Raw genomic sequence first — 13474 nt, forward strand, 5'->3', positions numbered from 1 at the left:
AACAGCAGAAGAAATCTAGGTAAAACTCAAATTTTTTTTTTTTTTAAGGTTTTATTTATTTATTTGAGACAGAGAGAATGAGAGAGCACATGAGAGGGGGGAGGGTCAGAGGCAGAAGCAGGCTCCCTGCTGAGCAGGGAGCCCGATGCGGGACTTGATCCAGGGACTCCAGGATCATGACCTGAGCCGAAGGCAGTCACTTAACCAACTGAGCCACCCAGGCGCCCAAAACTCAAATTTTTTATAATAAATTATTAGGCTGTACCTTAGAGTGAAAAGGTAGAACAAATCTAACTTTTTCATTTTTGGCCCCGGAACTCTGAACAGAAGAGTGTAAAGTTGTTTTCCCAGTGGAATAAACCTCCCAGATCAACTAGCTTAGCAGTTCGCAAAACTTTTGACCTTAGGACCCTTTTAAACCGAAAAACTTTAAAATCTTCCCTGAGAAGCCTAAAGAGCTTTCGTTAATGTGAGTTATAGCTATCGATATTTACCATATTAGAAATTAAAACAAGGGGCGCCTGGGTGGCTCAGTCGGTTAAGCGACTGCCTTCAGCTCAGGTCATGATCCCAGGGTCCTGGGATCGAGCCCTGCATCGGGCTCCCTGCTCGGCAGGAAGCCTGCTTCTCCCTCTGCCCCTCATCCTGCTTGTGTTCCCTCTCTCGCTGTGTCTGTCAAATGAATAAATAAAATCTTAAAAAAAAATAATAATAATAATTTGTTAAAAAAAAAAGAAATTAAAACATAAAACACTTAACATATCTATTTATTAATCCATTTAGAAATAACAATAAGAAGCCCATCACATGTTGGCATAAATAACAATTTTTGAAGAAGCAATATTTAAGGAAAATTACTGATAACAATGGCACTGTTTTATATCTTTGCAAATCTCTTTAATGTCTGGCTTAATAAAACACAGCTGGATTCTCATAAATGCTTCTCCGTTAAATCTGGTGTGATATGTTGTTTTAAGTAAAGTTGATAGAGAAAATTTGGCTTCATCCAGCTATGGGAGTTGGAAAAGAGGGACATTTTCATAGCCTTTTCGGATAATCATGGCTATTCTTTATGACTACACTAAATCTGGCCCAATGGTAGCTTCTGAAAGGTCAGCGGGAATGTGGACTTTAAAGCCATATTGATGAAATTTTGTTACTCCCTTACAGCGAAATATTGCCTTATCTTGCACTTTCAATGGCTCTTTTACCTACACATGATTTTATAATATCACACACTGGTCATTCAGAAAGTATTAGTTCCCCGAGTTACACTGATCTCCCCAATGTTGGCCCGTTTCCTTAGATGATGTAAAGAATACACGTAGCTGTCAAGCTCACAATGGAGGATACTAATTTTCCAAAATTTTAATTTTCATGTGGAAGTTCGTGAAAATTAAACACCGTCTGTTGTTTTCCTTGAATGGGCCAGCTCCTTTTAGTTACGTTTTTTAAAAATTGCTGCCATATACCCCAATCTGAATGATTATAATTTGTTAGCCATTCTTTCAAGTAAAAATCGTATTCCCTGAAAAACAAAAACAAAAACGGCTCGTTCAGCTAGCAAATCAGACATGTAGCGCTTTGTATTTACTTCCCGTTCTATAAACAGACTATTAAAAATATACATATTTAAGGATTGAGATTTAGTAAAACCAGTTAAGTCTCATGCCTCATTAAGGACATTCGTAAGGGAAACACATTTTTGTTTCTGTGGCAAATGCATGGTGGCCAAGACCATGGGGACTCCCTGTACACGTGGACCCCAGAATTGTACCTACCAATGCTTTTGCTATCTGTGTAAATGTCAACACAGCAGGAAAGGCAAATAACAGCTTAGCATTATTATGAAAATCGTTTTGACCTCCCGAACCTCCGGGGGTCCCTGGACCGCCCTTTGAGGGCGGCTCAGCAATTTTCATTTTATAAGAAGCAGAGGCTGAGCGAGTTGAAGTGATCGCTTCACCTGTGGTCGGATCTGTAGGGCAGGAGTGTGGTAGAGCGTGGCCAGTTTAAGTAAATGTTTGTTGAGTTGATTTCAAATAGTTTGACTTGATCGCATGGAATTTACATTAGCTTCTGAGCCTGAGACTCCTGGAGGTCATATGAAGAAAGGTTTTGACATGGTACATCCCGTCCAAATGTGTTTCTGCATACTTTAGGGATCAGCCGTTTGATACCGAAGCAGTTCCATATGTCTATTAAAAGTTTTTGTTTTTAAGTTGTTGATAAAAAAAAATAAGATCCACTCTTATTTCCGTTTTCTTCCTCAAACTTACCTAATTAATTTGTTCCCCTTACGTTTCATTTCCTTGATGCAACAAACGTTCTCACCTTTAGATACATTTTTTTCTGAATCTCACATGTCTTTTCAGTCGAAGTAACTCCGAAATGGAATTACATTTCTGAGAGCTTCTATCCAGTGAGAAGAAAGCGTGTAGGGGTGTAGGCATTTGGATGCTAGCTGGGTAAGAAATCTCAGCCAGGAAGGGCAGACTGTGGGTAGATTCGCTGGGGCTGATGGCTGTGGAAAGATCAGCTTTGTCAAGAATAAGGTCATCCAGCAGAGACCAAGGTCACATCCCTTATGGGACCCTACCTGCTGTTCTCCAGCCCAGGGACTGACCCAGGCTAGATACCGGGACGGCTCCTCCAGAAGTAAGGTTCACGTGATTTCTCTCTGTGCTGTTGAGACCTACAGAACAAAGGGATTGCTAGAGGATTGCTAAATCATATAAACATGTATATGAAATGATTGAAGAAAACATTTTAGTGTATTTATTTTTCAAGTGCAGTTACTCGTTCTATTCTTGTTCTTAATCGACTATTCCTTGTTAGGGATTTTAGATTTTAGACGCCAGGTGTTAGCGTGCTAATAGCTAGGTCTATCGTGCTCCTGTTTTTGGTCCAGGCAATTCCGCAGCTGTATTTCTGCCCACTTTTGTGTATTTCCTATGTGTGTTGCAGAGGGGCTTGCGTCCTGCTGGTACGCACAGGCTGCACCATGATTCTGTTGCATTCTGACCGTTTGTACATTTAGCCGCCGGAGGTTTCTGAGAGCTTTCTATACAAAATTCACTGTGTCAGGTACTGTCGATGCACAGCTGTGAATAAGATTTGGTCCCTCCTTTTGAAAAGATCACAATCTGGTGGGAAGAAGTAGATATTTCATCAAATAAATATATGAACCAGAGCAGAAGGAGCCCAGAGGGGGAGAAGATAACTCTAGGAGTACTGGGGAAAGCTTTACAGGGAAAATTATATTTGATCCAGGATCCAGTGGGTAGGTCAGAGTTTGCCAGAATGGGGAGGGGGGAGGGCATTGCAAATACAGTGAATAACATATGCAAACGCTCGGGGTGATGAAAGATCATGGAATGTTCTGGAAACTGTTAGAGGCTCATTATGACTGGAGCATAGGGTGAGCAACGTGAAGTGACAGGAAATGGAGAAGTGGCCCCAGCTCAGTTCATGAAGAAACACACAGCATTTGGTGGTCAGAATAGTCCATGTGGCTAAGATCTGGAAAGTGAGAGGCGGCAGGGAAAAAAAACAGTATACGGACCACTGATCCAGGTGACCGAGAAACAGCTTCAAATCGTTAAGAAAAAATTAAAATAAAAGCAGAACAAGCACCCTTTTCTCTTCCCTGAATAATTACCTCATCTGTCAGGATACACCTGAACAACTCTGGTTCTCGTGCTATTTACCTGCAGGTGTTTATGGTGATCAGTAATGGGGAAACCATACGGAACTCATACAGGTCAGCCCCGATTCGTAACAGCCTGCTCCAAGTCCAGTATAACACCGCCTTAGCACCGTTGCCCCCAGTGACTTTTTTGTACAGTCGTGGTGAGGTAACGACTAGAGTCAAGCAGCATTAACTAACGGCCCGCTCACTTCCGGTGTGAAAATCCGAACTGAAACATCCATACCTGCTGTTTGTGAGGAAGGATTTGGGCACCAAATGAGGGGTTAACATCCTGCCAGCTGATGCTTGCTAGTTTGTCTTTTTGAAAATGTGGTAGAGTAAGCATTGAGTCCATCCAGAATAGTCTCTTCTCAGGCAAAGTGAGGCAGGAAGACTGGCTCCCCAAGCACCGTCCAGCTACCATGTCTCTGAGCTCAAGCGCAGGAGGAAGACTTTTCCACCCTCCAGTCTTATGGGCGGCATCCTTGCCAACCCAGGGTCTAATTTTGCAGTCTTCTTTCCCTGAGACATGCTGTGGGCCCAGAGCAGTGAAGTACGTCACGTGAATGCACCCCTTTCTAACTGTTCTACAGGATAATCTTGGCTGGAATGGGAAAAATGCAGATACGGAACCCTACAAAGAAGGAACAAGGAACGTACGGATGCTCCGTAGCTAACCATCTCGGTTCAGACGTGGAGAGTTCTCCTGTGCTCTATGCAGGTAATGCGCGTTGTTGAAACCCCGGAATGCCTGGTTTGGGGTTCCCTAGAGCAGCAGTTCCCAAATGTCAGTGCAAAGCAGCAGAACACCTGAGGGCAAGGGGGTGGTCAGAACACAGATTTCTAGACCCCATTCCTGCAGCTCCTGACTCCGTAGGTCTGGGACGGAGTCCAAGAGTTTGCATTTTTAACATGGTCCCAAGTCATACCAATCAATGCTGCTGGCCTGTGGACCAGATCTTGAAAACGTCTGCTTTAGGGCTCACCTTCTGAGAACCGGGAATTAATGAGACAGAGTTTCCCCGGCAGCATGGGTAGTACAGGCTTCCCATTTTTTTAAGTGCCACCAGCCAATGCAAGAGAATAATTATCCTCTAAAGAGGGCTGTCTGCCTCCAAAGGACCTATCAGTCCTTAAAGACGCTTTCAGGAAGTTGTATCTGTAAATTAGTGTCTTTCTTCCCAGGAGGCAGATGGTGTCATTTTAACATGAAAATGTGCTTAATTATGAAGGAATGCTTTTAGGTGATAAGCAACGCTTCCTGCTTCCTCGTGGCAAGTTCCTGTTCTGGGGTTAAAAATAAACCAAGAGCTCCCTCCTCCAGCTCTCTGCTCTGTGGTTTCTGGTATCTGTGGCTCACAGGGACTAAGAGGAGGAGAGGAGCAATACCGGGGATTAAAATCCAGCATTCGGGACAACTGAGCATTGAGCTTGGTGGCAGGTACCTCATATCTACACATTGAGAAGGTTGGACCAGGTGATTTTAAAAGCTCCTCGAATCTGTATGGCTTGAGCTCCTCCCCTGGCTGCATTCCCAAGGTAGGGCCTTCAGGCCTTGATTTTCTGTGCTTCGACCATCCTGTGAGCATCAGCCCCTTCCCAGAAAATGTCAGTCCCAAGGTTTGGGAATTCCTGGGAGGAATGGCAGGCCCCCTTGGGGCTCACAAGTCTCCCCTTAAACCCATCGAGGACAATCCAGATTCCTGAGAGAGCTGGCACAGCATGTCCTCTGGCCCCTGAATACGTGGTTACCAAACAGTCCACTGAAATGCATTCGTTTTGCATGCACTATGCGTAGGTGATAAAACAGCCCTCACCCTCCAGCAGCTCACATGCTAATGGTGGAGTAGGGAATGCCATCATGGAGGTCATCCTCCGTCCTCCGTAGACGGATGCTCTGTCAGCACCCTTTCCGGGATGTGGCCTTCCTTGACCCTCACGTGCTATTGAGAGACCCCTGGGCAACCAGCACCTCTTTCTGTCTCAGCAGCCACCAGCCCCTGTGGTTTGGTGTCTCCCACCAGTTGGAGTTGCTTGAGGGCAAGAATGGCTGTTTTCCACTTTGTATTCCTTTCGTTCATCTCAGGCACAGAGTATATTTCCTGAGTGAGTTAACGAATGAATCTATTGAAAGTCTACATTTCTCAAAATCCAGGGAAATAAAAGTCCTTGATTAGGTCCTTGATGCTCTGTGACTTTGTTGCTATTATTATTTTTCCATGCAAGTTTTAGGCAGGTTTGTTTCGAGTGTTCCTTCCAGAGACAGAGTCGGTGGGTCCCAAGCCCCTGGTGTGTTGGACCCCGCTTTAGTTCATCCAGGGGATACCCTGCCCTGCCTTCTTGGCTTCTTATGAACTTCTGAATTCCTTCTTTTTCAATTTATCAAGGAGGGATTTATCGTCAGTTTTGGTTATAAACCAAAACAACCTCATAGCCTATCTATGGTTGTTGCAGCGCACCCCGTGGGTATCTCTTTGAATGCATTCATCCATCCGTCTGTCTGCCTGTCCATCTGGGCACCAAGCACCCCCCGGGCTGTGTATGTGCCAGTCCTAATGGGGCACCAAAGGGAGACAGAGAGAGCCCGACTCTGCCCCTGCTCTTAGTGAGCTCTGCCAAGTTTACCAGACGCGGCGTGGTTTACCAGAGCGAAAGCCTGAACCTAACATAGTTTCCTGCTCCCTTTCAATGAAGAGGCGCCTGCCATCTTGTCTATCGAAAGAAATATCAGCAGACTGGGACACAGCGATCTGTCAGTCGTGGTTGGAGGCGTCGTGGAGGCAGCCTTGCAAGCCAATGTGACAATCCGATGTCCTGTAAAAGGCAAGTCTGGGCGCTTCTGGGGGTGGGGAGGGAGGCAGGGAGCCTGGTGTTGCAAGAGATGGCAGCTCTCAGTTCGGCATCTCAGACCTCAGCCCGACTGGCTTAACAATCTTGAGTCTCACTCAAGTGTGAGTGGCTCTGTCTCTCAAGCGTGAGACCAACTCAAGGGACCGGGGTGTAAAACAAAATGCCCATGTCTCCACTTCCCGGGAGGACTGTGACTGCCTCGCACACTGGCGTGCTCGGGCGTGACCAGGACACTGTCGCTGTGGGCAGACCTACCCGACAAGCCAACTTCTAGTCCGGTGGTTGCCTGGTGAGCAGAGCATCAGTGAGGGGGTTTGCTGGAAACTGCTGGAGGTGCCCTGCAGCTGGGCAAAGCCAGGTCCGGGGGTGGGAATCTCGAGGTCTCCCGGCCCATGCTGTCTCTATCCTGGACTGTCCTAAGCCAAGCATAACCAGTCTGTGCCTCGGTGGCTCGTTCTGCTTTGTTCGCCATGGCAGAGAAGCCTTCTTTCTGACTCCTCCTTTCTTTAATAGAAATAACACTTTCAGTCCGACCTTGCCTTAATGTCAGGCCATTCTTGCTCAGATTCTTCTGTCTTAACCTGGGCCCACGCATCTCTAAACTGAGGTCAACATTATAGCCTGCACACATGTCCATTTTATGGGGTCAGGGGTGCTGTGTGAATAACTTTGATCAGTTTCTCAGGGAGCCTTGGGACCTCTTCACAATTAAGATCTATTTTAAGGGGACAGAGTGTATGCCCGTGATTTACCATGCATTGATTCACAGCCGGGACGGCTGAGTCTCCCTGGTTTCCAGCTAATGGGGCACCTGTAAGTTGTAGCCACTTGGATGAATCTTACCTGGGCTATGGCCCGGGTGAGCAGGGTGACCCGGGGAGCCCTCACGCTGCTCTCGATGACACAGTGACCGCACATGTAGCGAAGGGAGCCTGGGACACCTCCATCCACCTTCCAGGCACTCCCTCCCTGTAACGGTCCGTTTCTGGCCATGTTTCCAGAGCTGCACCTTTGGCTCCACGAGCAGTGGAAATTTGCTAACCCCCAAGGTATTATTTTTCACCCCTTGGAAGTCCCTGCAGTGTTTGGCCTTCACAGACTTGCAAAATCCCTCCAGCCTCCCAACTGACTCCACCCACAAGTATGTGAGTTTTCTGGCCAAGCGCTACCTACCATCACAGAACGCGGCCCGCATTCCCGGGCCGCACCGAGGAGAAAAGCAGAACGGAACTTTGCAGCTGCCAAGCCACAGAGGGCTAGAGTTTCTAGAGCCCTCCACCTGCAGAGGATTCTGCAAAATAGATCTGACTTCTATGAAGAGAAACCTCAACTTTTAACATTATTTCTTACTTCCACAAGAGTTTAAAATCAGGCATTCTGGGGGGCGGGGGGGATGAGCCCTTGAAAGGATTGTGGTGTATTATTTGCTGTCATAAGTCAGCGGCTGGATTCGGTGGCAACTGCTGTTGTGAGGGAAGCCTCCAGCAAAGACCATTAAACGTGTCTGGGTTTTATTCTCTGGGCCAGGCCCCGTCAGCACGCGGGCCATCTCTGACCTCCCTCTGACTCCGGCAGCCCCTTGTGCCCACTTACCGCTGCTCCCCGGGGGCCTGAAGGGAGCTCGGTGTTGGGGGCCCTCTGCCTCCTTGCTCCCTCCTTCCTCCTACCAGACGCGGCCCCATTGGCTGTTTGCTTACCTGGCAGCCGTCCCCTGTGGACTAGCTCCCCAGGGACTCAGCAGGACCCTTTCTTCTCAACATAAACCTGTCTCATTTTGAGTTTATGTGCCATTTTAAATAAACCTGGGCTGTGTTTTCTTATGGGCAGAAGCCATACGAACGTAGCTTTTTCTGGAGATCTGTCTTCTTAAAGACAGATGGGGAAGTGGGGGAAGGGTCAGAAAATGGGTCTTCTAGATGGTTCTGTCACTATCTCGTATAGGACCTTCCTGCCCTCGTCTCGGCAGTGGGAAATGTACCACTAACGTTAGTGGAAGGAGGGACTTTGGGTTTCATCTAATCCAGCCCCTCACTTATAGCCTCGAACGGGCGTCACAAAATTATATTTTCATATTGCACATGGAGATTATTTCTGTGAATTGGCAGCATGTATAAATTTGTCTTTTATTTTTCAATTGCCCTTAAAATATTTTCCAGTAACTATAATGAGCTCATCTATTCAAACCTTTTAGACAGATTCATAGTTTTTTGGTATGGCCAAATATGTTTTATTTAATTCGTGTGTCTGGATATCAAAAGTGATGGTCTCTGGTCTCTCTTAGGTGATATTTCTCATAACTGTATTATGTAATAGAACCTGCAAATCTGTATGTTTAAAAGTTAGAAGTTTTCAGTTGTAAGAGTTTTTTGCCTTGCTCTTTAAAAAAAATTTTTTTTTCTTTTAAAAATGGGGGAAGAAGAGTTTCAGCTGCATCCTCTCTGCCACCTTCTGGTAAAAAGGGAAAACTCATCTGAGAGAAATGACTGATAAATCTTAAGAGTGTTGTTTTTCTTTGTTTTGTTTTGTTTTTTAGTGTTAATGCTTAGTAAGGACATCATTTATTTTATAATTTTCTTCTTTTTTAAAAGATTTTATTTGTCAGAGAGAGAGAGAAAGAGCACATAAACAGGGGGAGCGGTGGGCAGAGGGAGAAACAGGCTCCCCACTGAGCAGGGAGCCCGATGAGGGACTCGATCCCGGGACTCTGGGATCATGACCTGAGCCAAAGGCAGATGCTTAACCTACTGAGCCACCCAGGCATCCCATCTTTCTTTTAAAAAAAATTTTATTTATGGGGCGCCTGGGTGGCTCAGTTGGTTAAGCGCCTGCCTTCAGCTCGGGTCATGATCCTGGAGTCCCTGGATCGAGTCCCGCATCAGGCTCCCTGCTCGGCGGGGAGTCTCCTTCTCCCTCTGACCCTCCCCCCTCTCATGTGTTTTCTCTCATTCTCTCTCTCTCAAATAAATAAATAAAATCTTTTAAAAAAAATTATTTATTTGAGAGAGAGAGCGTGAATGCAAGCAGGAGGAGGGGAAGAGGGAGAAGGAGAGACAGAATCTTAAGCAGGCTCCACGCGCATCATGGAGCCTGATGTGGGGCTCGATCTCATGACCTGAGTTGAAATCAAGTTTGGCGCTTAACCAACTGAGCCACCCAGGCGCCCCAAGCAATAATTTCTTAGCTGGGGCATAAGCACCAAAAAGAACAAGTGGATGAATGGGCTTCTTCAAACTGAAAAACTTTTGTTCTGCAAAGGACGCTGTCAGGAAAGTATAAGGAAAACCCACAGAATGAGTGAAAATTTTCTGCAAATCATATATTTGGGAAGAGAGTGTCCAAAATATAAAAGGAACTCTTAGAACTCAGCAATAAAAAGACAACCTCATTTAAAACAGACAAATGATCTGAGTGGAATCTCTCCAAAAAATGTACAAATGACCAATAAGCCCATAAGAAGATGCTCAACATCCTTAGTCATCAGGGAAATGTAAGTCAGAACCACAATGAGATGCCACTTCCTTTTCTTTTTTTTTTATTTTTATTAAAATCAATTGGTTAACATATAGTGTATTATTAGTTGCAAAGGTAGAGTTTGGTGATTCAGCAGTTGCACACAATGCCTGGTAATGAGATGCCACTTTCTACCCTGTGACACCTGTAATCAGAAAGATAATAGAAGTGTGGAGAATGTAGAGAAGTCAGAACCCTCTTGCACTGCGGGTGAGAATCTAAAATCATGCAGTTGCTTTGGAAAACAGTCTGATGGTTCCCCCCAAAGTGAAATCCAGCAATTCCACTTCTAGATATATATGCCCCAGACAAATGAAAACACACATCCCCACAAAAACGTGTGCAGAGAGGCCCATGGCAAAGAGTAGGAACGACTTCCGAGCCCATCACTGATGAGTGGATAAACAAAATGTAGCACATCCGTGCAATGGAATTTTCTTTGGCCATAAAAAGGAATGAAGGACTGATCCATGCTAAAACACGGATGGATCTTGAAAAATTACGGTTAGTGAAAGAAGCCAGACACAACAGATCACATATTGTGTAATTACATTTCCATGAAATGTCTAGGACAGACAAATCCGCAGAGACAGATAAGAGGCTGCCGGTGACTAAGCGACTGGAAAACGGGCGGGATGACTAACGGGCACACATTTCTTTGGGGGGGGGATGAGAATGTTCTGAATTATAGAGTAGGGATGGTTCCATGGCTTTATGAGTGGGCTAAAGAAATCACCGAATTGTACCCTTGGAAGGGTGAATTGTACAGTACATAAATTGTATCTCATTAAAATCACAATCTGCAATCCGAATACCCACAAGAGGATAAGGCTACAAAGTTTTAAAACCTACAGTGCAGTCATGGATACTATTTATCAGTATATAAGTTGGTGGCAAAAATACACAGATATTCACGGAAGGGCGGACACCAGTGGCAGGATGGTTGGTACTCCCAGACTCCGGGAGAAAAGGAGGAGAAGTTTGGGGAAGGAATGGTAGCCTAGCTGTGATACTTTATTGCTTAACCAAGAACTAAAGCAAATAGAGTCCAGTGTGAATGGACACTAAGTTTGCATGATAGACCTGTGGTTATCTGTTATACTGCTCTTTTTTTTTTTTTTTTTTTTCAGTTTCCCTCCCAGCCCTGCGTCTGCCTCGCTGTGAGACATTGGGCCTGTCACAGACGCACCTTGGCCCGGGGTTTTCTGTTACAGAGTAATGGATTAGAGGCTGAAGACCAGCCCTAAAATTCTGTCCTGGACCCCTGGTCTCTTGTAGGAATCTGGGACAAATGGAAGTAAAAGTAGGAAAAATGCTTGAGCTATATCTGCCCAGTCTGGGTTAGGACTGAGTGCCAACAAGTGTTTTCACCCAATGTCAGGGAGACTGAGAGGGAACCCAGAAAGAAAATCTCTCTAGATAGCCAAAGGGGAGATGGATGGGGGGACAGTTGACATGGTTGAAGGGGGTGAAGAGGTACAAACTTCCAGTTATAAAGTAAAGAAGTCATGGGGATGAGAAGTACAGCACAGGGAATATAGAGAGTCAATAGTATAATGCGTTTATTGTAGTGAGCATTTCATAATGTGTATAATTGTTGAATCCTTATGATATACACCTGAAACTAACTTAATATTATGTATCAACTCTACTTCAATGAAAAAAATGTTTAATGGAAAAAAAAAAGGTAGATATCATGTCCTTATCAAGGAGTTACTTGGAGCTAGAATACCAGCCCATGAAAAACCCATTTACCTATATTATGACTCAGACACTAGAGTTATAATGAAAAGGAAGGAACCAAAGAATGTAAGAATCTGTGATTTGGTGAAACTGAAATTTGACGATTTGAAAAATGTCTGTCCTTGATTTAAAAGCTGATGCTTAAGGAAACACGAGTTAACTGGAGGGCAGTGAATCCAGAGGGTGAGTTGAAGCAACTTGGATGGCCTTGGGTAGAAACCATCCAGGTGTTGGTCTTGGGAGTTGAATACTGAGCAGCCTTTGAAATCCATGCGTCCCGCCGTTATGTTTTGAAAACAAGACCCAGAGAGGGGAGACCTGACCAAAATGATGAACCCAGTCCATGGAAGTGCTGAAGCCAGCACTCCTTCTGCTCCAAAGGCCTCCCCTTCTTTTCTGTTTTCTTGTCTCATTATAAAAAACTAACCCATCTCATTGTAAAATCACTAGAAAGCATAGCAAAGTATTAAGAAGCAAAGAAATTCCCATAATCTCATCACCAAGACACAACCAGCATTTCTACTTTTTCACATTCCTTTAACCTTTTCTCGTTAAGTCAAAGAATTTTCTCATGGTGCTAAAAAAAAAAAAAATCATAAATATCATTTAATTGCTGTACAGATTCTATGACTCTAACACAACTAAGCCATTCCCTTATTTAGGGAAACTTAAGCTGCTTATTCTCTTTATAGTTACGTCTAGCAGTGTAAGGAACATTTTTGTGCATATAACTTCTTTGTGTTGTTGAGATTAATTTTTTAAAACAGATTAACAGGATTGGAATGACTGGGTCACAGGTCACTCAATGTTTTTATAACAAGGCATTACAATTTCTAGAACTCAAAATGCATATTACAAATTACCTTCTAGAAAGTGAAACTTGCCAAGTGGTGTGGGTTTAAGCGCTCCATCCCTCTCACTGTTACACTGCCCAGCGATAGGAAAGAATAGGGAAACAAGTAGGCAGAAGTTACAGGATTAACCCCCCACCGAGTATGGACAAGCAGGTGGCAGGAGGCAAGTGTGTCCAGGGGGCGGTGGGGTGACTGGTGCTCTGCACCATGCGTAGAGGGAAGGAAAACCTTTAATGTCTAAGAGATGGTGGTCAGAACATATGACATAAATTTAAAAGTATTTTCTTAATCATGGGATTTTTTTTTTTTTAGGATTAAAATGCTGTGGAGTATACCTAAAGTTTTGTTGATGGCTAATGGAATTACTGGCTTTTTTTTTTTTTTTTAACTGGGTTTAATAATTTCCCTTACAGGGGAGGATTTTGAGAACATTTTTGTGGTGCAGCAAAATTACGTGGCTAAATTCCTATACATAGCTCATCTCTCTGACAATTATTTTCCCCCATCAACCATCAGTTTATATGTAGTGTGGAGTTTGATGGTAATAATGGAACATCTTTAAATCACAAATTTCTTTGATCCTCTAAAAAAAAAAAAGAACCATTACTCCAGAAAAATACATTTACCCACAAAATTTTGCATATAATTTTCAGAATACTTAAAAAGAAAATCTGGGGATCATCTGCTTGTTCCTATTTTATGAACTAAATATTTTGTTGCTTTGGACCGTATTAAAACTAATTTATCTTTCTCAACCTGTGCTTTTTGAAATGTATTCCCTCTTCTATATTATGCTTACCTCTTGTTTAAACCAAATACAATCTTT

At 44.2% G+C, this 13474-nt stretch overlaps 1 protein-coding gene across 5 annotated transcripts in view; it reads left to right on the top strand.

Annotated features, from left to right (window-relative positions):
* ADAMTSL3 (ADAMTS like 3) overlaps positions 1 to 13474 on the top strand; it is a 374681-nt gene that overhangs the window by 311520 nt on the left and 49687 nt on the right. For all 5 annotated transcript variants that reach the window (XM_035024252.1, XM_035024249.1, XM_035024250.1 and 2 more), the window contains 2 exons: positions 4285 to 4412; positions 6386 to 6514. In XM_035024252.1, coding sequence (XP_034880143.1) covers positions 4285 to 4412; positions 6386 to 6514 — 257 coding nt within the window. The remainder of the gene's footprint in view (positions 1 to 4284; positions 4413 to 6385; positions 6515 to 13474) is intronic.

Source organism: Mirounga leonina, unplaced genomic scaffold, assembly GCF_011800145.1.
Source record: "Mirounga leonina isolate KUSES-001 unplaced genomic scaffold, KU_Mleo_1.0 Mir_178, whole genome shotgun sequence".
Lineage (NCBI taxonomy): Eukaryota > Metazoa > Chordata > Mammalia > Carnivora > Phocidae > Mirounga > Mirounga leonina.